The sequence below is a fragment of the Maylandia zebra genome, linkage group LG18 (genome assembly GCF_041146795.1).
Source record: "Maylandia zebra isolate NMK-2024a linkage group LG18, Mzebra_GT3a, whole genome shotgun sequence".
NCBI classification, from domain to species: domain Eukaryota; kingdom Metazoa; phylum Chordata; class Actinopteri; order Cichliformes; family Cichlidae; genus Maylandia; species Maylandia zebra.
Window position 1 is genome coordinate 12,465,973 of NC_135184.1, and position 27,774 is coordinate 12,493,746.

At 39.7% G+C, this 27,774-nt stretch overlaps 2 protein-coding genes across 4 annotated transcripts in view; both read left to right on the forward strand.

Moving 5' to 3' along the window:
• Nucleotides 1-6,150, forward strand: part of LOC101479351 (myosin IXb) — a 31,632-nt gene extending 25,482 nt beyond the window's left edge. For 2 of the 3 annotated variants that reach the window (XM_004555335.5, XM_004555336.5), the window contains 14 exons: nucleotides 252-436; nucleotides 782-886; nucleotides 1,032-1,202; nucleotides 1,294-1,326; nucleotides 1,413-1,524; nucleotides 1,612-1,685; nucleotides 1,788-1,980; nucleotides 2,159-2,287; nucleotides 3,118-3,223; nucleotides 3,297-3,428; nucleotides 3,527-3,650; nucleotides 4,205-4,302; nucleotides 4,391-4,512; nucleotides 5,112-6,150. In XM_004555335.5, coding sequence (XP_004555392.1) covers nucleotides 252-436; nucleotides 782-886; nucleotides 1,032-1,202; nucleotides 1,294-1,326; nucleotides 1,413-1,524; nucleotides 1,612-1,685; nucleotides 1,788-1,980; nucleotides 2,159-2,287; nucleotides 3,118-3,223; nucleotides 3,297-3,428; nucleotides 3,527-3,650; nucleotides 4,205-4,302; nucleotides 4,391-4,512; nucleotides 5,112-5,380 — 1,853 coding nt within the window. In that variant the 3' untranslated portion in view covers nucleotides 5,381-6,150. Of the gene's footprint in view, nucleotides 1-251; nucleotides 437-781; nucleotides 887-1,031; nucleotides 1,203-1,293; nucleotides 1,327-1,412; nucleotides 1,525-1,611; nucleotides 1,686-1,787; nucleotides 1,981-2,158; nucleotides 2,288-3,117; nucleotides 3,224-3,296; nucleotides 3,429-3,526; nucleotides 3,651-4,204; nucleotides 4,303-4,390; nucleotides 4,525-5,111 lie in introns of all 3 variants that reach the window. The other variant, XM_004555337.3, reaches the window with a different exon arrangement.
• Nucleotides 6,151-7,543: 1,393 nt separating this feature from the next.
• slc71a1-2 (solute carrier family 71 member 1-2) lies at nucleotides 7,544-27,530 on the forward strand. Its single transcript, XM_004555338.3, has 12 exons — nucleotides 7,544-7,825; nucleotides 10,629-10,724; nucleotides 14,372-14,434; nucleotides 17,144-17,271; nucleotides 17,406-17,520; nucleotides 17,607-17,825; nucleotides 19,303-19,416; nucleotides 20,299-20,370; nucleotides 21,202-21,314; nucleotides 23,030-23,127; nucleotides 24,165-24,322; nucleotides 24,431-27,530. The coding sequence occupies exons 1-12, from the start codon at nucleotides 7,739-7,741 to the stop codon at nucleotides 24,641-24,643; spliced, it is 1,476 nt and encodes a 491-aa protein (XP_004555395.1). The 5' UTR covers nucleotides 7,544-7,738; the 3' UTR covers nucleotides 24,644-27,530.
• Nucleotides 27,531-27,774: the final 244 nt, after the last annotated feature.

Genomic DNA, 27,774 nt, shown 5'->3' on the forward strand with positions numbered 1-27,774 from the left:
GACATGTAGTAAACTTTAAATGGGCTGCAGGAGATATTTAAGTCAAAAGATGTTGGATTTAGAACTGTATTTGATACGTTTTATAGCTTTAACTGTTGGATAAAGACCTCCTCCATGGCCATTCCTGCTACACCAACATAGTTTTAAAAAATGAGCATTTCATTAAAATTACAGGATTTAACCTTCAGTTAAGTCAAATCTTATTGTAATGTTATTACTAATATTGCTATCTGTCCTTTTGCTGCCAACAGTCACCTTCTCCAAGCACACTTCACATTCTAACCAAACGACAAACCAAAACAGTGCGAAATCAAATCGTAACCCCACCATTCGAATCAGCCGTGCCACACGGGGGTTGCAGTGGGACTCCTCTCTGGACCAAGAGGTTACTGACAGCAAGGAGCTACGAAACCTGGATGAGTTCCTTGGGAATCAGGTGAGATCACAACTTAAGAGGGAGAAGGAGCAGGTTTCTAACTTGAGTTTAAACCCACACGACTCTCTCATTTATACCATAAATGTGCTATTTTCAGGACTTACTTCTTAGGTAGATTATCATTGTACACATAGATGGGCAACATGAAATGGGTCCCAGTTATAGCCAGCCCAGTTATTTTACACAACTTTAAAACCAGATTTACAAGTTATTTAAAAAATGCCTTTTTTGGCACTAAATATTGTCCATATTTAGCACATTATTTCCTGTCTTCAGCTTCAATATCAGCTATCCACGTTTAGAAAAACGTCTAGTTGTTCACACTTTCCTCACCTTTGTCATCAGGTGAATGAGCTGCAAACTAGAAAGGATCTGTCGCCAGCTGAGACGATTTTTCTCACAGCCACGATGCAGTTCAGAGAGAACATCAAAGACATGTACTCTGTCCAGGTCAGTCAGTGTTTTAACTTGTTGGCTCAAATGATGGAGGAATATGGAAGGCAGCTTTTTCATGTTTTCCTTGTGAAAATCTTCATTTTTTTACACTTTTACTGACCAAATAGCTTGAAAATAATAATTCTGTTGGCACCCTCAGAAGCCCCAGATTCACTACAAAGATCTGATGAAAGGCTTCCATAACAAGGTGAACACGCTAGCAGGAGCCACTGAAAAGGGAGAAGTTCCAATGGTGGTAAACCTCTTCCAGTCTGTGCTGGACGGCTTCATCAGGGCCACAAAGAAACGAGCAGCGTCTGAACCTGCAAAGGTAAATTTTATTGCATTCGGTCGATCCTCAGTTGCTAAAATACTTTAAGAGTACAGCTCATTTATATGTATATTTCCCTTCTGGGTTCTAGACGTTGAAGAAGAGAAGGAAAAAGGATAAAAGTGTAAGTGAAATATCATAATTGAATTTACTTCTCGTGAATCTTGCTGAGTCTCATGAGGGATCTTGCTTTATTTCTTGTGTCTACAGCTTGACAGTCCTCTGGATCACCTGTTCAGCACATACCAGGTGAACATTATGCAGTCATGTGACTTGTGTGGCTCCTACATCTGGGGAATGGAGAAAGCCTATATGTGCAGTGGTGAGTTAAGAAAACAATTTGTATGAGCATTTCAAGAAACAATAGACAGTTCAATTTGACTGTGTTTTCCTCCTGTTTTTATTTTAGCGTGTAAGTTGATATGTCACAAGAAATGTCTGAGCAAAATCATCACGGACTGCTCGACACGGTGTGCCAGGCAGGTAGGTATTTTTCAATCAAATATCGTAGTATGAAAGAATAAGTATAAAAACGTTCCCTTTTATTGCTTGAGACTCATGTCTACTCTTCTTATCTTGTGATAGGATGGCAGTTTACCAGCCTCAGCTCACTTTGGCGTGCAGGTGTGCGCCCTCACCAGTAAAGCCAACCCCGTGCCCATAGTGATGGAGACGTTGCTGATGCACGTGGAGCTAAACGGCCTCTACACCGAAGGGATTTACCGCAAGTCGGGCTCGGCCTGCCGAGCGAAGGAGCTTCACCAGGTTCTGCAGAAAAGTAAGAAATTAATGAAAGTTGAAATGCACGAAGTTTCCAGAAAAACTATTTTACAAGAGTATAAATTCTAAAAAAAAGTCATCAAATCTCCATAACCTAATGGCAAAAAAAGCCATTTAAAATAACCTCTTTTTGAGTATAATTTTTTGTGTGTGTGTGACCTGTTTTTTACCTTCAGATCCTGAGACAGTATGTTTGGATAACTACCCGATCCACACCATCACAGGCCTGATTAAACGCTGGCTCAGAGAGCTGCCTGACCCCCTCATGACATTTTCCCTCTACCACGACTTTCTGCATGCTGTGGGTGAGGAACTGTTTAAACTTTGAGCACTTTTTTTTTTTTTTTCAGAAATGCCTTAATTCTCTGCAAACATCCTCTTAGACTTTGGTTCCATGTTTACATGTTAGTGTCACACAGCTTCTCCACATTTTTAATTACCTGCTCAGCCACGTCCCAAAGGTCCTCCACTTTATTGAGATCTGGAGACTGTGGAGGTCATTTAAGTACAGTGAACTAACTGTTCAAGAAACCAGATTGAGATGATTTGAGCTTTTTGACACAAGAGCAATGACACAATGTGATCTTCGTTTGGCACAGTTGGTAACAATATGCAGGTAGGTGTGGCATTCTGAGATGCTTATCAGGGCATTTTCAGCCAGAGAACTCCTGTTCATTCGGTTTCTGATCATTCTCTGTAAACGTTGTGTAAGAAATCCCAGTAGATAAAACACTTTCTGAAATAATCAGACCAGCCTGTCTGGTACAAACTACCACACCACAAAGTCTACTTTCTTCCGCATTCTGATGCTCAGTTTGAATTTAAGCTTGTTACTTTTACCATGTCTATATGTTTAAATGCATTGACTTGCTGTCGTGCATTTGGTTAATTAGATATTTGTGTTAATAAACAGTTGAACATGTGTAACTAATAATGTGGCGTGTTATGTGTATATGTTATTGCTTAAAAAGAAACATAGCAGTTATAACTGTGTGACTATTCTGCATAATATTGACAGACACTATGTACATGTTGACTCTGTGTTTCAATGGTGACTTTAAAATTTTCAGTATTTTCAAATATAAACAAATGTGAGTGCAGATATTTAAAATTTCCCCTGTTAATTCATCCCCAGAATTACCCGAGGAAGAAGAGAGAATAAAGGCCGTGTACCAAAAGCTCGAAGAACTTCCTCCTGCTAATTTCAGCACGTTAGAGCGGCTGATCTTTCACCTTGTCAGGTAGGCAGAGTCGACTTTTCTTCAGTCATGTGGTGAAAGTCCAGTGAGATTTTGACCCGTTTGTTTCTCTCAGAGTTGCAAAGGACGAAGAGCACAATAAGATGTCACCAAGTGCACTTGCTATTGTGTTTGCCCCCTGCATCCTGCGTTCACCTGATTCTGATGACCCCCTCCTCTGTATGAAGGACGTGCCTAGGACTACACTGTGAGTGATCATATTGTGCACTACTGCAACTTTACACAGTCCTTGTTAGACACTGTATTTCTAAAATAATAATAATATTAATTGACTGTTTTGCACAGTTGTGTGGAGATCCTGATCACTGAGCAGTTCAGGCGCTACAACGAAAAGATGCAAAATATCCAGGAGCTGGAACACGCGGAGGCCATGGCTGTCAATCAACTCAGACTCAGAAGACAAGCCACGGTGAGAGGACGCTACAAAGGAAGAGCAGAACAAATGCGACACCAAACAGCGTTTGTTTAACTGCATCAGTCCGGGTGATGTTTTGCATTAAGACAGACCCTGCTAAAGAGAAAAGTAAACTATCCCAGAAACACATATTGGAACTGTCCTTTCTGGGGTTCAGTGACTGCTCCAAGCTCGAGATGCGTTGTTTGTGGTCTTCCACCGCTTCCCACACAGCTTGAAATTTGGTCTCATACTTCTTGTAGGTGTCTCTTATTTCTGCCAAAGGTTCAGCTTTGTGCTCTGCTAGCTTCTCGGTTAGCGGAGCTGTGATTGTGCTAGCAAGGCTCGCCGACTCATCACGTTCTTGTTCCTCTTTCTTCCTATTTTTCGACATTTTCCAAAATAGCGGGCGCAAATGGTCCTTAGCAAACAGTTCTGAGCACAAAAAAAGTAAAGTAGGTAAATGATTAAGTAGAAGTTATAAAAGTTCGGGAGCACTAACAAATACGAGAGAGAGAGAGATAAACCCACAGATAGCTCACAATAATGCTGCTCTGGCCTCTGTGCAGGTTGTTGAACAGTCTGAGCTCAAGGTTCCACAGGAAACACAGCCTGATGAAGCGGTGAAGACCCTCCTTGAAAGGATCGAGTCCCTCAAGCAAGAAAAGTGAGCTAGTAATGTTTACTTCTAGTTGTACTCCTTTTATTCCTCTTATTTCTCTCATTTGAATGTTAATATCTTTTTTTGTTTACAGGTTGGACTTGGTCTCCAGGTTGCCTGAGCTGGATCAGGAAGAATCTGACATTGAAAACTTAGACTCCTCATCATGGTTGAGCACCGACAGCCTGGACCTACTAGGGACACTGGACTTGGAAGGTCAGTAAAGAGGTATGGTATTTTCGCCTTCCTCTGGGTGTAACAATGAGAGTTTGTCACTTGGTTAAACATTGTAAAGTTGTTTTTCACAAACCACCATTCACTTAACCTGTGTTCTGTGTTTTTTGATGTCACTGAGCTGGTCCGGGGTCTGTTTTGGCCACTTTAAAGTTTTTGCTCTCTCTCTCTCCCTCCCTCCCTCCCTCACTCTGAGAGTGTGTTTACTTTTGTTTTTTTGGGAGGGGGGGAGGGGTTGTTTTTTGTTTGTTTGTTTTGATATGATAGTATCTTTCACTTGCACTGATCTCTCATTATAGTGCAAAGCTTTAAAGTACATATTCAACACTGAACCAACTTCAGGTGTTATATCTGCCGCATTTCTAATGAAATTACAAAAGAACAGGCCTCGCCTGGCCATGAAACACATGTAAATGAGGAATTATGTATAAATCGCAGTAATTCCCTAACAATAAATCTTTTTTTTTTTTTTATAACACAAAAATTATGTCTTAGGTCAACAAATTATGACCTAAACGGGAGCTTCTCTTGTGTACTACATCTGCCATACCAAGTGTGTTTAGTAATGTTTGTGTTCTCAGGAAAACCAATCACGCATGTGAAAACCCAGGAACCTGACCTCCCTCCCAAACCTGCTGGCCTGACACAGAGAATTAGACATCTAATGGTTCAACGCGATCATGAACAGAAAGAGTTCACATCTGGAGAAAAAGCAGATGTTATCCAGCCTCGAAAAGACACTCCCTCCCCAGCCAGCACGCCCCAGATAGCCAGTAAGAAGTTTAACGGGAGCTCTGACGACCTGGACATCCCTTACATTGACGAGGATGAAGATTTAAACGGAGAATAACACCATAAATTGTTATAATTTGAAAAATTCCCAAATGTGTATTAATGGAAACAAAAAAGTGTGCGCTTTGTTTTGTAGACGTTTCGATTTGTCCATGCTGGTATGGAAATGAACTGCTTTGAAAATGTATATGTATTTAATGGGAGATGATGCTGACTGTTCTTTCGGGGGAGGTTTTATTATTATTATTATTATTATTATGGCAGATCTGGATTAGTACTTCTCTTTGTATCAGTATACTGCGTGTAATTTTTTTAACCTATTTCAGAATTGTACAGCTCTGATTTTAATAAAAGGCAGATATTTTTGACGTGTTCTTTGTGACGAGCTCCGTCAAGAAATATAGAACGTGATAAAGAGCACTCAAGTACACAAGAGTGTCTTTTACTAATTAACTCTGAGCTCAATCACTGTGTTACTAATGAATGCCTTGTGTGTTGTTGGGGAATAAATAGCTTGTGCTTGTACCAGAAAACTTCTGACCTTGTACATAAAGTGATTCTGTCTCCTAAAGACTTCAGTGCTGCATTTTGTGTTCTCATCCTGCTCACAAAGACATCCCTTTAGTTGTATTTCTAGTTATATTGATTTAATTCTACACTACTGTGACTGATTAAGTTTACCTGACTGACTTTATTTGCTATTGCAAAGCTGTGCAACTTCACCAAGTCAGCATCTGTTTATAATTTCGTTTTCTTTTTTATTTTAGGACATCATCCAAGTTTTGCCAATATCACCGACTGAAATAAACCAAATGTTATCAAGGCTCAGCGTGCTGCAACATCCTCTAGTCACTAATGTACTTATTTTCTGTCATGTGTTAAAGGTTAATAGGAAAAATTTATTTTGATTATTTTATTACTCAAGTCAAGAATAAAAAATAAAAAAATGAAGCTGGAAATCGGGTCAAATCATAACAAGCTGAATTTAAATGTAATGCTGTTGACATTCAAACTCATATTTGCGGCAAATTTAATAAGTGAGTATTTAATTGGAATAAGTGTTAGAGTATTTTTTATTTATTCCAATAGCTGGGAAATTACAGTGTTACAGCAGTCAACAGTGAAACACAACTCAGTAAAACAAACACAACATCGGAGAATGAAGTAAAGGTATGAAATGACACTAGAATAGAAAGAAGTGAAGCCCTGACCACATCAAAATTGAAATGTCAGACAATTGGAGCTTAAATCTAAAATGTATGCAGATATTGTCATATGAGGTGGTTTTGAAAAACTGTTTGTGACACTGGGAAAAAAAATCACATCACATGTGAAAATATCAAGTTATCTCAAAATCTTTACTTAAAAACTTTACATTTCTAGTTATTTACTGGGAGGCTTGAGTTGGTAAGTTCAAATTGTGAGATTCTTATGTTATGCCTGTTGGAGAGATACAGTTCTAAATTTCAATGTTCTTGTATAACAGCCATAAAGTTTTTACTGTTTAATTCTAAATGAGATTTCAGTCACGAAAATGTGAGTTCAATAATGATATTAATTGAATTTCGTCTTCATTGATTACGCTCTTCAGAGGGCCAAACTTGGAGGTACATGGTTTGTTTTGCTTTATTTGTGGCTCACTGTGAATGTTACATCTGCACACATCCTGTGGTGGTTTTGCGTTTCCATTACCCAGAAGTCTAAAACTTTCATTTGTTTTAATTTCTTTTTTCTTTTTCTGCTACACAAGCAAAAAGAGGCACCAGCCCCTATTTGCTTTACATAGTAAATTTTATGTTTATATATAACTAGACCGTTTTTGCTGATATTTTAAATCATAATTTTCGTATAACTATTTCACATTTCTTATTTGTTTTTATCAATTGGTGTTTACATATTTTCTCTCCCACTGTATTGATTTTTTAATGCCATGCAAACTTATGATGTTCATTAAATATTTTGAGTTTGAATACGTATTTCCTCCAAAGGAATTTTCTTCACTGGGTTCGAAGAAGTAGTCAGACACGGTTTACGTTTCTTCGTAAACACAGTCACTCTCCAAATAAAGCATTTCCTCTTTGTTACCCGCGATGTGATGCTCACAAATCACCGTGTGAGGATCGATAGCGTTGACATCATCTGAGCCAATCCAACGCCCTGTTCTGCTTCGCCCTTGTATTAGACAGCCAATCGCTGGACGTCATTGCGCCAGAAGGGGTGGGTTGACATCTAGTACAGGAAGCCAGGCTGAGGTGAGGTGGGGAGGAGAGATCACAAAATAGTTAGCTTGCTGCTAGCTGCCTCCTGGAGCCGATTTGCCCGAAGTGCGATGAGCCCAGGAGGCGAAATTAGTGGGTTTTTTTGGTTTTGATTGGCGCAACGATGACCCTCTGACCCCAAGAATGGACATAAGTTAATGATGACGGGGGAGAAGAAGAAGAAGAAGCGGCTGAACCGCAGCATTCTTCTTGCAAAGAAAATTATAATAAAAGATGGAGGAAGGGTGAGTTAAATATTTATTTATCTCCCGTAAGTTAGCCTGCCATTGAGTTAAACGGGCTCTCGGCCGCCTGTGCTGGTGTGTTTATTTCGTGAAAATACGCGAGGTAATGCAGCTTTTGTTGCGGCTGTCGGTGGTAGCGGGCAACGTTGACCGTTAACGGAGGCTGGGTGTTGGGAGGGCTAACACTGCTAGCTGTGGGCTAGCATTTCCAGTATTAGCGGCCTGCGTTAGCTGCTTGTTAACACGTCAGCTCAGGTAACGGTAGGTCGTTGATACCGTTGTTAGCTCTGTTTCTTTTATTGATAAAGCAGACATTCAGTTACCTTTACTTTTAGCTTTTTCACTCTACATTAATGCTAATAGGAACTCACGTTTCTTTAAATTATGTGGCACTAAAAGTACCAGCTGGGACTAGCTCAACGTTAGCTTACAAGCATATGTGTTTAATTGGGCTTATTTTTTATTTGCCCTTACTAGCTGAATAGTTACATCTGGGTAGTTTTAAGGTGCTGTATGCGGTACAAAGCTAATGTGCAGTTACTTGGTTAATCTTATAAGTAGGTGAGGGCAGCATATTTAAACATGGGGTTTGTCATGTTGGTTAAAAACAAGCAGAACACAACATCGGACAACTAAAAACATTGGTATTAGCTTCCGGATTTAGAGCCAATCCCGATCTGATGTAAGGTAGGATAAGTGTACGTTAGCTGTCCAGAGTTTGGTGAGTCAGGCCCTATTGCCATATTTTTCTCCTGTCTCTGGTTTATTGACACCTGTAAAGCTGTAATGTTGTGACATTTTTTTATTTTGGATATTTGTATAAAGTTGCCTTGACTAAAGGGCAACTCCCATACAAGGGATTATATAGGTGATTCATTTAAATTTGTTTTGACTGTTGACTGTAGATGGTGGTGATTCTCCTAAATTAGGCTGCTGGCAGTGTGAGTATGGTGGAGCTGTTATAAACTCAGTGAGGCATCTGTACCGGTTACGTAATCAGTGGGACAGTAATGCCAAACATACTGAAAATCCATATGAAGACTAACAATTGTGATCATAATGAGGAGAACCACTTCAGATGATCACCTTACTTGATGGGGCTCTTTTCCACTCAGGCTCCATGTTTGTAATCAGTCTTTACTGTGGCTGTGACTGGTTCTGACCACTCAGCTATTAAGATTTCATTTATGAACATTGAGCAGGAGTGAATGATAGCATTAGACTCCCTAGTCAATGGCAGTGCATTAAGCTCTGAATGCGAGGCAGGGTGTCATTTAAATGGAGAAGTTGCTGCATCCATTCAGTGACACAGTTAGATGTTGTTCTTCATTTTCTCAGAGAAGCAGGCATCCCAGGGATACAGTTGTGATGGAGCAAAAAGGGTGGGAGCTTATTTGATTTACGCCCCTGTCAGGCCTGCAGGCTAGTGTGGTATGCTGGGAAATTACAAACCACACAAGAGTCTTTCGGTTTAGGCTGGCGTATTTTATAGTTTCTACAATTATCACACAAAGTCATTTCCTGCCATAATTTGTTCTCAGTGTCCATGTACACGGCATCATGCGACATCTTCACCTTTGCAAAGATTAAATTGAGCTGGAATATAGTGACTTCCTCCCCACGATGTGGTTTTTATAAAAGGCAAAGGGGATTTCTATTTGCGTGTTACTCATTACAGATCTAGGCCTTTATTTTAAGAGTGACCCAGTAAGCTAAAATACTAACTGTTGTACTATGTCATCTGTTAAATCAAACTGTATAATTTAAATTTTTATGAATTTAGTAAATTATGATTGAGTAAACTTGGGTTTTCCCCTGGTTTACAATGGAATTTTGGGTGGTTAACATGATTGGTTTGAATATTGCTAAGAGTTGCCTTAATTGTTCATTTCTTGTTATTTCTGTCTGTTTGATAATGAAAAATCAATTTTAAGCTTCAGGAAATGAAACTCCACTTCAAAGAAAACGATTCTGGAGATTTTTACTTTGCGAGAATGTCAAAACCCATTTAGTAGGCTCCAGACAAACCTCGCATCTCTTGGTAAAAACGAATCCTCTTGATTTACATTCTGGTCATTGTCTTGGACTTAGTGCAATTCATAATGAGGGCAAAGCAGTATAGATGTGTCTTAATGTTGTAAGTATGTAATGCATTAATGTAACCACTGTGCTTCTTTTGCTCATGTCAGCTTGTGCAATTTAGATTTGAACGCTGCATCATTTACTGCAACTTCCTGTTGTAAAGTGCGTTCAGAGAAGTGTGTTGGTAACAAAATATTGCTCATAACTTGGCTATTGCTAGTGAAAACAAATGCTAGTTTAAGTAGAAGCAATCTGAGGTTATCTGTAAGGTCATTTACTTATCTGCAGGCTAAAATACAAAAGAAACATTTCTTACTCAGTAAGTGTCCTTTAGTCTATTTTATTTATAGTTTTCACATAATTTATGTGCATGTTAATCTCCTAATCATTGTCAGGTTGAGTAAATGTAGTCGTTTTATGCAGAAAAAGCATATGAAATACAATTATTTAGCAGTGTATCTGTCAAGTCAAAAAGAAAAAATCCCGTAATTTGGACACTTATTCAAATACAGGGTATGAAGTGAATTTCACTCTTGTACCCATCTGTGGGTTGTTCCACAGAACCAGGCGATGTGGAGTCTGTATCATTTAGCAGATTCCAGCTCTAGGTTTGATTTGTTAATGTCTTCCCACAAACAGGCACTTAAATGCATGTTACGGTCTCTGTTGCTTGTCATCTAACCGCCTTTCTACCTGTATGTCTGTGTTTGTCTCCATTCAGCCTCAGGGAATTGGGGAGCCCAGTGTTTACCATGCCGTGGTGGTCATCTTCCTGGAGTTTTTTGCATGGGGTCTACTCACTGCCCCGATGCTCACGGTAAGCCTAGAGTGTACGCATGCACATACACACTCTGTTATGTATACTGACATAACTGTTTATAGTCTAACACACCCACCTTTCCTCCTTTAAAACCCCAGCCAGCGAGTGGCATTTCTCAGACCATTGGTGTCTATGAATAATTGAATCTCCAATCGATTGAGCAAGACCAGGGTGGCGTGGTTTTGGTTTTTGTGAATGTGCATTGCCAGATGTTTTGCCAGCAGCTAACGAACTGAAAAATATGAAAAGGCCACCAAAGTGTTGTATTGTCTGAGCACTAGTTCTTTGTCTAAAAGGCTTATCAGGGGGTCGCTGGTTGGTGCCGTCAGCCCGGAAAACCACACCATACAATCACCTCGCTGCACCACACAGCAGCGTGGGGTGGTTCCAAGTATTTGACTCACAGTTTGAACAGCGTCATTTAGAGGAACTTCTCTCTAAAATGTCTCAATCAAGAAGTATTTTGCACAATTTCATATTTTTTTTTAAATAAATAAAGGGCTAAGATGACTGAGACCAATGAAGTACTTTAGTTTATACCAGCAGGGATTGTGTGTTCATCAAGCCTGTAGACTCCTGGTGAAACAAAGGACTGCAACAACACCACGCCAACGGGGGATTGTATGTTAATAGTTTTCATTCTTCTCACCCTGCCTTTTCACATTTCAGCCAAACTCGGCATTTACTGAATTCTTTCCTTTCTAGTTTCTCCTTGGGTTTTTTTTTGTGCACATTCCTTTTCCTTCTCGTGTAAATGTCTGTGAGGAGAAACTGGTGTCTCAACAAATAATGAGTAAACATCTGTGAGCCACATGATGTAAAGCAGACAGGCTTACGCAACACATGCTTCACAGCAGTCTCCTGTTTGAGGAGCTTGTTGTATGTGTAACTGTTTAGCATTAATTACTGGTTGGATGGGTGGGGTGGATTGGGAGGGCTGTTGCCTTCACAATCCCTGGACAGAGGCAGGATTTGCATTTTAGACTAATCAGAGGACGCCTGAAGATGAGAGCCACTGCTTCACTGCTCCCAGTGAGTGCACTGCTTCATTAGTATCCAGCAGCAACAGTCTTCACAGAGCATTCAGAGTGTGTGTGTTGGGTAACTGACTCCCAGAGGAAAACAGGGGATTCTTAGCTTTGCCATCAGCTTTCCCTCAGTACCCCCAAACAATAATCAGATCCTGTTGTTGTCCCAGTTGTGCTCATCGTGTCCTAAACTGCTTGTTCCTGCGCCAGTGTCAATGAACCATATCTGCCGTGGACTTTAAACCTGTGAACTTCATCTATCTGAACGCCTGTTTCCGTTCTGCACCCACTAATAATGAGCTGCTTGACTATGGCAAAAATCAGAATTGCATTTAATTTGGTTAATACTGAGATCATGTTTATTTAACAGGGTTACTCTTGGACTTGCAGAAAAAAAATAGTGGATTTTTCCTGCCATCAAAAGACACGCTAGGTACAGTCCTTAACAAATTTGTTAGATCACCTGTCGTAAATTAAATGCCAGAGAGAAATAAGTCAGAAACTTGTTTAAAACTGAAAATGACTAAATTAACTGAACTGAAGTCGTGTCTTTACACTCAGATTTGAGCTAGAAAACCAGATTTCTCTGAGAATTTAGAAATGAATCAAACAGATTTCAGGAATGCAAGTCAATGACTGTAATTTGCCATTTCTCTTTTTGTTGTTGTTGTTTTAAAAATTCATGGATAACAAGAATTATTATATTCGACCATTACACTGGGTGGAGTCTACTAATTTTGTTAAGCCCTTTAAGTCCCTACAAAAGAATTTCTTAATCTCAAGAGTGAGACAGAGACTGACAGTTCCCACTTTTTTTCAGCTTTATTTGCAGATTCTTGATTTTTAGCAAATTGGTAAACATTTACTCTTAACAGAGCAGAGTGAAACAAATATGCTATAAAACAGAAATAATCATTTTGTTGATCAGTCTCTAACCACTCCACTCTGGAGATGATAACACCGAGGACAAAGGTTATTTATAGTTAACTAAAATTAAACCAAACAAGTAGTTGATGTCATTTTAGTTAGCTGGAATATAAATGAACACTAGACTTTAAAAAATGTAAAAACTAAGAAAATATTGTGTTTAGGTTAACCAAAATAAATTAAAAGTTTAGTTTAGATTCAACTGACAAATTCTTTTTAATATATCAGCACCTTCAACCTGAGATGCCTTTGAATTTATTGAGATGGCAGTGTTTTATGACATTCGGCCATTTGGTTTGTAGTATACTGTTATTATAACAAACAGTGATTGTGAAACCAACAAAAACTGATGTGAAACTAAACATTTCAGACCAATAAAAACTAAACTGAAGGAGTCTAACCCATCGTGGTTACTAAAAGTGAAACTTAAAACACACATTTGAAATAAATTTGAAACAAAAACTAAAGAAAAACACAAAACTGTAGTCAGCATAGCGCTGAGCAACCCTGGAAGCTTTATTAGTTTAGTAAACTTTGCAGGTCATTTGACTGCTCAAACAAATGAGGCTGTGAGTTTATCTTCCCAACATAAGCAGAACAAAAGCAACTTCATCGTGTTTCCTTCCCGAATAAAATGTGGGCACTCCAACATGTTCGGGTCAGTTGTTGTGGAAAGGAAAACTCAGATTTACTAGGGACCACCGGGAGCATGTTGTCTGGAGCCTTTATTATCTTTGCGCATTTGCAGTTCGATTGTGTTTAGTGCTCACAGGTGGATGGGAAGACAAGTTTGTCTATTGTGTGATTCAACGTGAGCATTGAATCATGTTGTAATAAGCCATTAAAAAATAAAAAAGGAGGGGGAAAAGCCAGGTGCCAAATTCTTTAGTCTTTTTTTTTCCCCTCCTTTTTTGTGCAAGTTTTAACCTTTTTCAGTGATAGTGAAGTCTCTGGGATCTTTTTTCTGTTTGTTTTAAACATGCAAAGCAGCTACATTGTTCATCCAATCAACCAAGTGTGCCCTTATCCAAGCACTTTCCAAGGGCGACTGCCCACATGGTTCTTTCATTCTGCCCGGGTTAACCTTTCAAACAAGATTGCACTGTTGACAGGAAAGGACGTCGTAGTGCAGACGTTCTTGCGGTGGCTGGGTTTTTGTTTGGTTTTCCTCCCCCTATCAGCAGCTCTTGACCTTTTGTGGAGGATTTTTTCCAGCACAATAACAAAACATGAAATTAGGACCTTTCAAAATGATCCCTTTTCTAAATGGACATTTACAGCATTCATAGTAAAAATAAATAAAATATTTCAAATGGCCCATCTTGAAGATCTGCATCAAAACTTTTTATTGAATGAAATGGCAAGCAGAAAAAAATAATGTTACAGAATTATATGTGACAGCAATTTGTAAAACTACATCTGCTGTAACCAGTGTAGCAGGGAGACAACGGTTTGTGGTATCATGGAAAAATACGTTTTGTTTTTTTGTTTTAAATCTGTGCCTTGGTTGGTTGTTGGGGTTTTGTTTTTAAATATCCATCTGTGTGTTAATGAGTAATCTTATTAAATAATAAAATTTGCAGTGTTCCCCCTAAATAATTGTGATCATGTTTCTTGCCATAATTCTGCAGGCTTAATTCAGTGTTAATAAAGTGGTTTAATTTACTTTTATGTGTGTTTGCTCTGCAGGTATTACACCAGACATTCCCCCAGCACACATTCCTGATGAATGGGCTCATTCATGGTGTGAAGGTAAGAGACAGCACAACAAGACAATACAATAACTGGTCCGATTCATGTGTCTCACTATAAGACAGCTGGTTCTTGTCCTTCCTTCTGATTGGTTGTGTGATGTTCAAAGCTGTTGGAAAATGCTCAGACGTCTATGACTGTGTTACATCAGAATTATTGCACCAGAGTTTTTTGTTTTGAAATAAATAAATAAGGAAATGGGAGAAACACCCTTTAACCATCTTATCAGTGTTGAAGTTGCATAGGACTCATAAATAACTACATATAACAAATGTTATAGATATCTGGTTATGTTTCTTGTTATTGAAAGAAAAAGTACTAGTGGATTTATTGGATTTCTAAATCTGCAAATATAGAAGGCACTTGAGGAATGATAACAATCGCACAGTTAATGCCACTAATCAGATAAAGAGTATCCTCAATCTTTAAGCGTGCTTTGGTTTTTGTGTGTGTTTGCTGATAAGTTTCCCCTTCATATGTCATTGCTTAGCCAAAGGTGAAGAATTTTTGTTTTTGCTCATGTGTACATTACGCAAGTTTAGTGAGATTTGTGCAGTAACCATTTTACAAAGACCTTGTAGTTCACAATGATTTTACAACCATTACAAGGGTCATCTGTCCTTCACATTATATCTCACAAAATTAAATTGAGTGTAATCAATTAGGGTTCTTTTTTTTTCTTTTTTTAAAGCAGGCTATAATCTCACTTTAATTTCATCACTGTCAATATATCTCAAGGCTTCTGCAGCAGCCGTGCGAAACAAAGTGATATATGAATGGAAATAAAAACCAAAGCCAATTTAAAAGTACCAAAAGAGGAAAAACAAACAGGGTTTTTAAATGACCCCATTAAAATCTTTCATTATTGTTACTGCACCAAGTGGCCAGTTCCCATAAAAACCCAATCAGTGTCCATCATCATGTTTGCCATCAGTGTATTTCCATGTTGAAATATGACTGCAAGCTGTCCAGTAACTGTAGCAGGTTCCCAAGCTGGACTAAGAATAAATGAAGCTCCTTCAAAGGTGATGTAGCGTAAGATAATCTACAGATTGGTTAAGGACATGCTTGTAATCATTTCAAGTTTTTGGTTACTAGGATTTAAGAATTGTGGCCCAATAATTTTTCCTTGCAAAACTGCAAAGCTTGTTAAATTCAATCCTAAGCAAGGTTCCTCTATGACAGGTCACAGCATTTTAAAGATGGTCTCGGTTCTCAGCGTGTGTTGGCCTGTAAGTCTTTATTTATTCTAGATTTAGCATGCCAGCCAGCTAGCTATAAGCGCTCTGTTATTATTTTGTTTGCTCTGGTTTAAAGTTTCCATTAGGAGTAAGTAGGGACTGAGGATGACTCACAGACAGCTGGAAAAAGTTTTATATAATTTTATTTTCAGTCACAGCAGCATGTTAATAGCAAAACTTTGAACATACAGTACTTTGCTGTTCAGTATTTACAATACCCCAAGAGATAACAGAAAGAGAAGGAAAACAAACCAAAGAAATCCTTACAAAACTAAAAACAAACAACAACAAACACAAAAATAAAATGTATAAGGGACATTCAGTGTACAGTTAAATATGATAGTGATATAGAGATATGGTATCCGGTCATGATAAGGTGGTCATTTTAAATGTTTCCATGTACATTAGAAATGGCTGCCATGCCTTAAGAAATTTGGTGGTTGAACCTGCCAGTGTACATCTCATCTTTTCCAAGTGCAAAAACCTCATGAGCTCTGCAAGCCACTGTTCATGTGTGGGAGGAGCTTCCTGCTTCCATCTTAAAAGTATAACGCGCCTTGCAATGAGTGAAGCAAAGGCAATAGAATTCGAATAGTATTTTGGCAGAGTGATGTTTTGAGGTATCACCCCAAAGATAGCCGTTAGAACAGAAGGATCATATTTAACGTTATATATCTCTGAAAAGGTGTTAAATATAGACACCCAATAGTTATGAAGATTGGGGCATGTCCAAAAGGTATGAAGGAGTGAACCTGTTTCTGCTTTACATCTGTTACACAGGGGGTCAGCTCCTGGATAGAACTTGGCTAACTTTTCCTTGGTGGTATGTAATCAGTGTAGGACCTTGAATTGGAGGAGCCCATGCCTGGCACATATCAAAGAAGATTGTACCGCATGGAGAAAAGATTGCCAGAGTTCATCTGTTATATTCATCCCAAGGTCTTTCTCCCACTGTACTTTAAGGATGGAGAAAGAAGGAGATTGAAGACCTAACAATATAGCATCGATTTCTTTAATCGCCCCTCTCTTATCACTGTTTATCTTAATAATAATCCAAAGAAGTCTTCAAGTAATTCCGGAAATGAAGAAAAATAGACTCTTTACAAAGTGGCGAATTTGTAAATAGCGGAAAAAATGTTGCTGGGGAACATTAAAGTGCTTCAGGAGCTGCTTCACTGCTTCAACTCAACAAAGCTGATAGGCACGTTTTGACACAATTGGATGACTCAATTTGGAGCCAAGCTGGAGTCTCTGTAGTAAAATTTCTCATCCAGTACAGCATATTTTGAATATTTGCTGCCAAATATGGAAAAAGTTTTTTCAGTCATCGAGACTTATTTTACAGTTTTGAAACTCTGAGTTCTTGTTTACAGTGTGTGCATGTTCTTGAAAGTGAAGGTTACCCATTAGTAACATTACTGACACATCCAGCAGTATCTTATTCCTCTGTTCCCCTCTATCTTTTCAGGGCCTGTTATCATTTCTGAGTGCTCCACTAATTGGAGCGTTGTCAGACGTATGGGGACGCAAGTCCTTCCTGCTGCTAACAGTCTTCTTCACTTGCGCGCCCATTCCGCTGATGAAGATCAGTCCATGGTGAGTGCAGTATACCGACGGCTCAGTGCTGAAGCTTTGAAACGCCAGCATGTCACTGATCAACATTAACCAAAACAATCTGTAGTTTTAGCCGTTGTGTATGCTCACAGGTGAAGCTTTTGTCTTTTATTCAGGTGGTACTTTGCAGTCATCTCGATGTCCGGTGTCTTTGCCGTCACCTTCTCTGTGATCTTTGCCTATGTGGCAGACATCACACAAGAGCATGAGAGGAGCACTGCTTATGGTTTGGTAAGGAGGCACATTTCAAAAGCTTTTCAAAGGTGTCAGTTAAGAATCTGTCAATTATTTCATCCCTCTTTCCCTCTTTCCTTCAGGTATCAGCTACCTTTGCAGCAAGTCTGGTTACCAGCCCAGCCATTGGAGCCTACCTGTCTGAGGCTTACAGTGACACCTTAGTTGTGATCCTGGCCACAGTCATCGCTCTGCTCGACATCTGCTTCATCCTGATGGCTGTACCAGAGTCGCTGCCGGAGAAGATGAGGCCAGCATCATGGGGAGCGCCCATCTCCTGGGAACAGGCAGACCCCTTCGCTGTGAGTAACACAGTAATCTTTACTGATAAATTTCAGTGTACAGGCTGGGCCAACACAACAGCAGTGTGATTTATTATCTGTTAGTCTCTGGCTTAAAGAAAAACACAAAACATTGTGTGAACACTTACTTCACGCATAATTGAATGTTTCTAATTTTAGCTAAGAGCCTTAAACTGAAAGAACACTTAACACTGTGATTCACAACCAGTGATAAATTAATTGAAATAAGTGAGAAATAATGAGAAAAGTAACTACCCTTTACGTTCAAAGCACAACACAAAAAGTACAGTTTTTTTTTAAATGAGTCATTAATAATAATCTTTAAAAATCCAAATTATGCATTTAATCATTTAGCTGCTGGTTGCGCACTTCTCAGATCTTGGTGCTGCTGACAAGAAAACAAATGATTTACCTAAAGTTGTTAAACTATTTAAAGCATAACTTCACAGTGTAGTTATGAAAGCTTAAATCCACTGTTGTGTGGCGATATGTATTCCTTGAGACTTTCGAAGTCTGGATTATTGGAATCGTGTCTCTTCCAAACTTAATCTTTTCAGTAGCAAATTTACTCTGTAAGTACTTTGCTGAGCTGCTGTGAACACATAACACTGGGAGGAATTTGTAGTAAACAAGAGCAGTCTGAGGTTTCATACCAAGGCTGATAATTCCAGCATTGACAACATGCATGAGCTGCATCCCTGGATCCAAGAGGATTATCTGGATCTCGATTAGCTTGTGATATTTTCTTGAACATCTAGGTGATGTCTCCCAGTTTTACTTTTCTCAGTTCAATATGTATTTGTGAAAATACAATGTGGATGTCCAATTTTGAGCTTTTTCATAATGCTAAAAAGACACTCTGACTTTAGTCAGTACAGTCCAATAACCGCGCCAGAGGGAGTGTTCGCCCAGGGCGCCAAACAGGCTAGGACCGCCAATGTCTGTTAGCATTTTAATGCAAATCTGTCCAATTATTCCTAGAACCTCATTCCCACCAGCAAAAACTTGCAAAGTGTCAAACTGAATGCAAACTTTGTTTTTGCTCTAAGGCACTGCGCTGTGGAGTTTTTCCTCCCATCTCTTGAGTTTTCCAGTGAAAACATGTTCAGATGAAATATTTCGATGTCCATTAAGAACAGAAGGAATACATTTCCTCTGTTTAACAGAACAATCTGTTTAAATGTGCAGATTATGGACTTCTCTCATTTTCACACAGCGTCTTCAAAAAGTCCTTTTATTACAGAGTCGTTATCATTGTTGCTGATGGTTTGCAGATTAAGATAAAGTTATGTTAGCGTATATATGTAGCACATGTGAAAGTAAAGCTTTAATTTGAACACTTCACCCTTATCGCCCTCACAGCCTTTGCAGCTTATGGCTTAATAAATAAGTATATTTGATTAAGCGAGCATGTCAGAAACCACTCCTGTTTTGAATTCTTGCTCATGTTAACTCTTCTTGTTGCTCTCTTGGTCAGTCTCTGCGTAAAGTGGGCCAGGACTCTACGGTGCTCCTCATCTGTATCACAGTGTTCCTCTCCTACCTCCCTGAGGCCGGCCAGTACTCCAGCTTCTTCCTCTATCTCAGACAGGTGAACGCCAAACTTTCTTCCTCACACATTTCCAGAAAGACCACAAATGCCTGAAATATACACCAAAGCAAAATTTAGACACATCACAACCACTTGGTGGGACTGAGCTGCTAAATAAAAATGGCATTACTGGAGCATAAAGGAGATGCTATAAAAGTGTAAAATATAGTATACTGGGGGGGGGGGGTGTTTTGTTTGTTTGTTTTTTATTGAGGACAATAAAATTTATTATTTTACATTTTGGGTAATTAAAGGCTGAAAAGCTCAGGGACATGAAAAACCTGCTGACCACACACTTTCACTTCCACTGCTCCAAGACTGGCCGAACAGGTTTGCTGAGCCGCACGTTTCTTTAAAACTAGAGCAGATTCATTAGGTTTCTCCACAAAATGCTATCACAGGAAAATCATTGCTTTACACCCTAGCAGAAATAAGTGGACGGCTTCATTCATTATGCTGCAGGAGCATACGGGAGCAGCTGTGGGATTGTTTCTGTTTAACTGAAAGTTTCGAGTGGGGGTTTGTTTAGTTTGTGTAAACGGTGTCAGGTGAACCAGTTAGGCAGGTCCTTCACACGCAGGCTCATTTTGTGGGGGGAAGAAGCGACGCTGTCGTTTTGGGGCACCAGGGCTAACACACCCCTTGTCCCCTCTCTGCTGTCTGCATTGATGGAAATAAAAGGGAGCACTCCTGGTGTACTTAGCATAAATACACCAGGAATGTAAAGAACGCATTTTCTCTGAGGAAAAAGTAGTGTTACTGAAGACTCCAACCAAACCCTGTTCTTCCAATGTGCACACAATTGAAGGTTTTATGGTAAGATCTGTGCTCTATTGTTCATGTCCTAACCTGCGATAGCTCAACGCTCTCTCTCACCCTCAGGTCATAGGCTTCTCCTCAGAGACAGTGGCTGCCTTCATCGCTGTTTTGGGAATCCTCTCAATATTAGCTCAGGTACTGCTGTTTATTTACATTTACATCTGATATCAATCATTCTACTTTACTTCCATTAAGAATGACGGTGTTTTGTTTTTTGGTTGTTTTTTTTTTTTTTACTGGCTGATTTATTTTCTCAGTCAAAATGCTGTCTTTGTAAACTTTATAGACTGGCTTTTGGATCATGTTGCCCCACTTTGATTGGTCTATTTTGATCGGATTTCTTTTTCTCTCATTTATGCTTTTATTTTAATGCAGCGCTGTCTTACTATTCTTACTATCTCTTATAGTCTCTATTTTGTTGATTTGTGTTCCCGAACACAAGTTTTCCAGCATTATTTTCATGTTCCTGAACACAATCCGTCTGCGGTCTCATTTTGCTGTCGATGTCCACCAAATTATTCTTTTCCACACAAAAAAATACCTCATTTGGGGGTTGGAGGCATTTGTTGTGGCAATGATGATTTTACTCCTGAGACCCAAGTTGAAATCATAGATGGGTTAGGCATTAAAAGCCATTTGGTTAGAGTTGTTAAAACATCATTTTTGGGGTCTCTGACACTTTTTTTTTTTTTTAGTTTGTTGGTTGACATGGTGACTCTGTGGACCCACATTGTCTGTACAATTTGCTCCCTACATTACTTTTAAAGCCGTGCCGTCAAGAAAAACATGGGGGAGTGTTATGTAAAAGAAGACGAAAACAAAATTTCTCTCATTTGAATTCATGCATAATTATTTCAGCTGCGTTTCAGGACTTGGATGAGAAGCTGTTTAAGTTTAATGTGGGTTTTGATTGTTGTTGATCAGTGCCTGGTATAATTTGGGTCTTTATGTTTTGTGTTCCCTTAGACGGTTGTGTTGGGGATCCTGATGCGCTCTATAGGAAATAAGAACACAATCCTGCTTGGCCTCGGCTTTCAGATCCTCCAGCTGGCCTGGTATGGCTTTGGATCTCAGCCCTGGTTAGTATTTCCTAATGCAAACACTCACATTTCTTCATTTATTCGCATCAGCAGAACTTGAGGTCACCAAGATCCTACTGGTTGAAAATTGGAACGTGTAGTTGTATTTCATATTTGTTTTCACTTCCTCCATGTGTAATGTGTGTGTTCATGGAGCCCGGGTTGAGAGTGTAGCATGGTTTCTCTGGTGACTGCGGTTAAATGTTGTAACACCATCCAGCCGCTGTAATGCTGATTGTGTGCAGAACAGCAGGGCTACAAATGCGACGGAGGAGAGTTAAAGAAATGAAGCCAACGCCTGAGTGCAAAAGCACTGCGGCTCCTCTAGTGGCCATGCTAGCTACAATGCTAGCTACAAACGCCAGTTGGTTCCCGTAGACTCCAGTGCTAAAATGTCCAACTTCATAGTGTTAAAAGCATACTTATAGCCCCTTTGTAATGAATCCATGTGGGTTGAATTTCTTTATACCTCGTAAACACGGTTGCCTCAGTTGGGCGTGGTCTTTTTTGGCAGGTGTCCTAACACAGACAGTTGGACTATAAAACAGCCACGCAAATGCAAATACCTTGCGTACCCCTTCAACACAAAATGAAATACAATAACTGTTGTGCCTATGATTTCAAAGAATTGGGGAAGGAAGTTTATCTTGACAAATCATTTCCTGCCCTTTTTGTGACAGTGGTTCTAATCCTTCAGGATTAAAAATAAAAAATAAAAACAAGTAAGTATTAAATGTCTGAGAAAACTTAAAACATTTATTTGTCTTTATTTAACTTTAAAATAATAAGAAATCATCAGAAACACTTAATTTACTCATCAATCAGCACAATTACATTTACTATCGTTAAAACCAGCATCTGCATATCAGGACTGTTTCTCCATTAACACTAAAAGCTTTTCTTATTTTTGCAGATAAATTAGAAAAAACAACAACTTTGTACTACAGCTAGTTATCTATTGGCACTCCTATTTCACTACCCTGAGAGACCACTAGAGGGAAGCAGAGGCTTACCTAATGCTACTATTGTAACTTAAACATAAGATGTAATATTTTTTTATGTGACTCTTTGAACACATAAATGATTGATTGTGAGACGTTAAAACAAAAGTGTAGATATTTAACCCTATCAAACTTGCACTTGACTCTCAGTCAAACAATTAATCGATTTATTTTAAGTCAGATGAATGAAAAATAATATTTCAAGCTTTTCTTGCTTTAAACCTGCTGATATGAAGAACTCGATAAACGACCACCCCGACACATTGATCACGCTCTGTTTCATTTCTCTTCAAGTGTGGTCATAGCAGCTTCAGTTTCTCATGTTGTTTTGGCCTGAAGGAGAAGACGGGCGACTATAATATCTATTGATTCTGAAAGAAAACATTCAGCATGTCTCTCTGCTGCTCCTCTGAGCTTTGGTCAATACTCTTTAAATCGGGTTAAATAAAGGTTAGACTGGCTGTGTCATATATTAAGGGGAGAATCCTCATGTTGCTCACAGAAGGGTAAAAAAATCTGCCTTTAAAATCAGAATAGAAATCACATTCTGATGAAATGCACGTTGACACACTGTTGAAGTTTAGATTTTCAAATAAAACAGGAAGTGCAGCTTCATCTAAAACTAGCTTTGTCATCAGAAAAGTGCATATTTCACAATTTATTCCTTAAAGTATTAGGCAAGTAAAATCTTTGTGTTGTGTTTGGTGACTGTAGGATGATGTGGGCAGCTGGAGCCGTTGCTGCCATGTCCAGCATTACGTTCCCCGCCATCAGCGCCATTGTGTCCCGTAATGCGGACCCTGACCAGCAAGGTGAGAGTGTCATCGGAACAGAGGTCAAAGATGCACAAAAACATGCCTGTTGCCAAATGTCGGCCAACTGTGGTCTTTCCTGAAGTCTGCATGTTCTCCCCGTGTCTGTGTGGGTTCTCTGTGGGCACTCAGCGTCCTCCCACAGTACAAACACATCTATTTTAGGTTAATTGGTGATTCTTTATTGGTCGTAGATGTGAATATGAGCACATATGATCGAAGGTTACAGGAAAAGACCAGTTTTAGATCTCTGTGGGAATCCTGTTCTGACCACTTGCACTTAAGTTAATGTGTGTACTGTCAAAAGTGGTGACCTTTCAATTCGCTTCTCATTTTTGAGAAGGTGTGGGGATCAAGGCAAGTGTTGAGCAAAGCAACGTATTATTATGGCCTGAAACTGCTGCCTCAGCCCACCAGAGTCCGGGTTGTTTCCACAGGATGTTCTGCCACATGGCGATACAGTAGAGCTCACCCTGTGACTGTTGTGGGGGGGGGGAAAAAAACAAAAAAACAATCATGACCCTGATCTTCTTCCTCACCTGAGGTCCTGGACACTGTAAACTGCTCAGATGCAGCTGGAGGCCCAGTTTATCACCATCACTATCATCATATTTATTGATCCTCCAGTACAATCCCAGGAGGAGATACAAATCCTGTTGGAGTTGTATCAGGAAGGGCATCCGGTGTGGAAAGTCGGCCAAATCAAACTTGCAGCCCTCTGTGGCAACCCCTTGTGAATAAGGGAGCAGCTGTGTACTTGTGTTATTAGAGGGGTAGCTATGCTCCACATAGTGGCTCGTCTACAGTATATAGGTCGGTGGTTGATATTTTTCAAGGGCCAGGAGAGAACATATCATTGTAATAAATGATCAACATAATTCCCTTCATCTGTCAGTGGTTTTAATGCATTAGCTAACCCGTTCAGAACCAGAAACTTGTGTCCATTTAAATGTTATTGATTGAATGTTGTGTGTTTCGCGTTCCAATTTTTTTGTGGGGGGATCTACTGAAGGTTTTTCCATATGCGTCTTGTTCAGGTGTTGTTCAGGGCATGATCACTGGAATTCGAGGCCTCTGTAACGGTTTGGGTCCTGCTCTTTACGGCTTCATCTTCTACTTATTCCACGTGGAGCTGACCGACACGGACGGCTCTGAGAAAGGTGCCAAACCGAACATGGCCAACCCCACTGATGAGGTGAGCTTGAATCAGAGATAACATTAAAGCCATCTGCAAGGATGTGTATACAGAATTTCCTTATTCATGTGCTCCATAATGACCAAAGTGTTGTCTTCTCCTTCTTAGAGTGCCATCATCCCAGGTCCTCCCTTCCTCTTTGGTGCATGCTCAGTGCTGCTGTCTCTGCTGGTGGCGCTGTTCATCCCGGAGCACACGGGTCCCGGTATGAGGCCTGGCTCCTACAAGAAGCACAGCAACGGGGCACAGAGTCACTCCCACAGCCCGCAAGGCAGCGGGGCAGAGGGCAAGGAGCCGCTGCTGGAGGACAGCAGCGTATAACCTCAGCTCAGGGGGGGCAGACTCCCTCGCTCCACCTCAAAATGCCCTGCACACATGGACAGATACACATAATTTATCACAAGGACACACACACACCTCAGGCACACGTCACACTCGAGTGCCGCAAAGAGATGTTTGTCTGTTTTGCTGTCCACAGCACAAAGTTGGGCGCTCCTTCCTTAGCAGCCCTTTTCTTTCTAATAGCTGGGTTATTGTGAGGACTTTCTAAAGACCCTGTGTGAAGAAAGTGTGTCGAGCATTATCAGGGCTGCAGTGGAAGTGTGTGTGTGTGTGTGTGTGTGTGTGTGTGTGTGTGTGTGTGTGTGTGTGTGAGAGACTGAGCTGGACTCCAATCTTTGGTTTGTCTGAAGTTGTAACAGTGGAGCACACAACAGCTTGTCCCCCCTCCTGGCGCGAAACAGAACTGAAGTGACTTGGGTTTAAAGTGCGAGTGGGGATATATCTCTGATACGTTACTAAATACCTGTGTGACTCTTGATTATTCCTCTTTAGTTAGCCAAGTGGCACCTTCGTTTGTCTGAGAAGAGCGTAACGAACGCCCTTTCACAAGCTAACTTCTGTTCTGATGCTTGTCTTTATGACTACAGCTCTGTTTAGGCATCCAAGAAGGAAACATAGTTCTTCTTCTAGTTGTTCTTCTGTGGGAGCGCAGCAGCTGTTAAACCTGTGAAAGGAGCCTGCAAACCAGTATTGGAGAGGCGCTGCCTAATTGCAGTCAGGGTTGGCAACCAGTTCAGATACAAAAAGCTTTGTTAGGACCAGGTTTTGTTCAAATATCAAATTTCTTACAGAGAGATGACTAGAAGAGACCACTTTATTAGCTCAAAATGGTTTTTCAATGTTTACTTGCCATTCTCTAGATTAGTAGTACAGTTTGGGTTGTATATTTTTCTCTGTTCAAACTGAAGGCTAGTTGTGCTTCAAGTTTTTATTCAAGAAACAAATGTTGCCTTGAAGTCACTTAAGATATATATGGAGACATTACGTAACCTGTATGAAGACCGAGGTCTGAGAAGGCTCTGTAATCTTGTGCTATTGCTCCCATCGGAGCCGTTACACACTTTTTATTCCTTTGTATTCATGCCCTTCCTGTTACTTTGATTCCTGACGTTTATCACCATCAAGTTGAGGCTTACAGAGACACGGTTTTATTTTTAAAAAGCCTCTGGACCATTTGGAGCTGGAGCATTGCTATCAGGATGTCGGTGTCGGCACTGACTGTTTGAATTGATATCATTAGGTTCAGCAGAATATCAGCCATGCTGCTGCAGTAGTAAATACAAAGGGTAATCAGTGTGGCGTAAAGTGGTGGATAAGAATCATAACTGTGTCATATAGTCCCTGACGTTTAACCTGACATGTGTACACTCAGAGGCAGGCCACGCTTCTCCAAATGCCTGACATGAAGCACCTCACAGACGTGTCTGGCAACTGTTGTAGAAGCTCTGCAGATGCCAGCCTGCGCCACCTAAGACGCAGAAACGAATAGCAGTAGTGGATTAGATGGCTGAAAATGTTGATGTCATCCTCAAACAGTGAAGCAAAGTAAAATCTGGAGGTTGTGTCGATGTGGAGAGTATTGAGAAATCTGCAGTCATCCCAGATTTCATTAGTTTGAAAAAAGAGAAAAGAAGAAAAAAAATCCACTTAAAAGTGTAAGCCCTGAATTTTTATTATCGTCAATGCCTGCAGATGTCTCTGGGTTGGTCTGCAGGTCTGAACCGCTGCTGCCATGTTTTTGGTTTTGTTTTTTTATTTTTTATTTTCCCCTGTCAACAGGTGGCGCTGTCTGTACCTGGCATGCCTGTGAGGTGCTTGTGTGTTTTTGTTTTTTTTTTTTTTCTTTTTTCGGTCATTTGGATCAGCAATACTGCGTTCCCTTCGTTCACATAATACATCGCCACCTTTCCACATTGTAACTTTGATTTGTGAATGCCTCTCGTAGCTAACAACTGGTTTCATGCTGTTTAACATCTGTATGAACACGTATTTAGTGCCATATCTTCTTGATTTGCTTTTTTCTTTTGTACTGTGTGTGTGTGAATGTACACTTGTGTGATTTGAGTGTTATTGTTGTTCTTTTTATTTTCTCGTCTTCATTTCTTTGACTGAAGATTTAAGTTTTAATGCTTTTTTTTTTTTTTTTTTTTTTTTTTTTAATAGCTTTTTAAAACTTCAGTCATTTTTTAGGATTAATTGTCAAAATTGGATGGGAAATTATCAAATGTCCATGTGTCCCCTTTGTTATGTTTGTTTTGGATTTTTTTTTCCAGCCTCTGTCTTCATTTAATAACAAGCATTTCACCATGGTTTGTTAAGCTCATATTTTTTCCCAGATTTCTCTGAATGTTTCGAATGAAACTGAACATGTTGACCACACATACCCTCAATACCCTCAAGGGGTTTTTGTCATTTAAGAGGGGATGTTTTTTGTTTGTTTTTTTAAATCATGTAATTGGAAAAACAGAAAATCAGATCCTGCATAAATTGGTAAGATTCTGCACCAGCCCCCCACCACCACCCACGTGCACACCTACAGCCTCCAAGCAGACGACTGTAAATGTACAAAGATCACCTGTACCTAGAGAAAAATGTATATATTTATTCCTCAAGGAGATGGCCACCTCTTGGTCAATTTGGTTGTATGGTGCAATTATTATAATTACTATATATTTCTCCAGAATTACCTGCTAGCCACTCCTGTTTTTAGTACAATGTGGTTTGTGGCCTGAACCCCCCCTCTTTGTGTGCCTAAAATTAGCCAAGAAATGAGTATGGCAACCTAAGTAAGTAAAATGGTGGTTATTAATGTAAATATGGGAAACTAATGATAAACTATTTATTAAAGGTTTATTGTACAATGAAACGTTTCAGGTTGCCTCTGTTTTCTGGGTGGGTAACACAGGTGAAATCGTGTTAATGTGGCAGTGAGTGAGAGTCTGAGCAGCGATAATCACTCGGTCGTTTCGTTTAAGGCGATGATCCAATAGTTAACGGCTGCTAAATCCCAGTGAATCTCACTATAAACTGGTAGCATTCCTGTTGGGCTTTATTTGCTGTTATATTACTGCCCCCCCCTTTGTTTTGTAATGTAATGCTCTGAGTTTGCT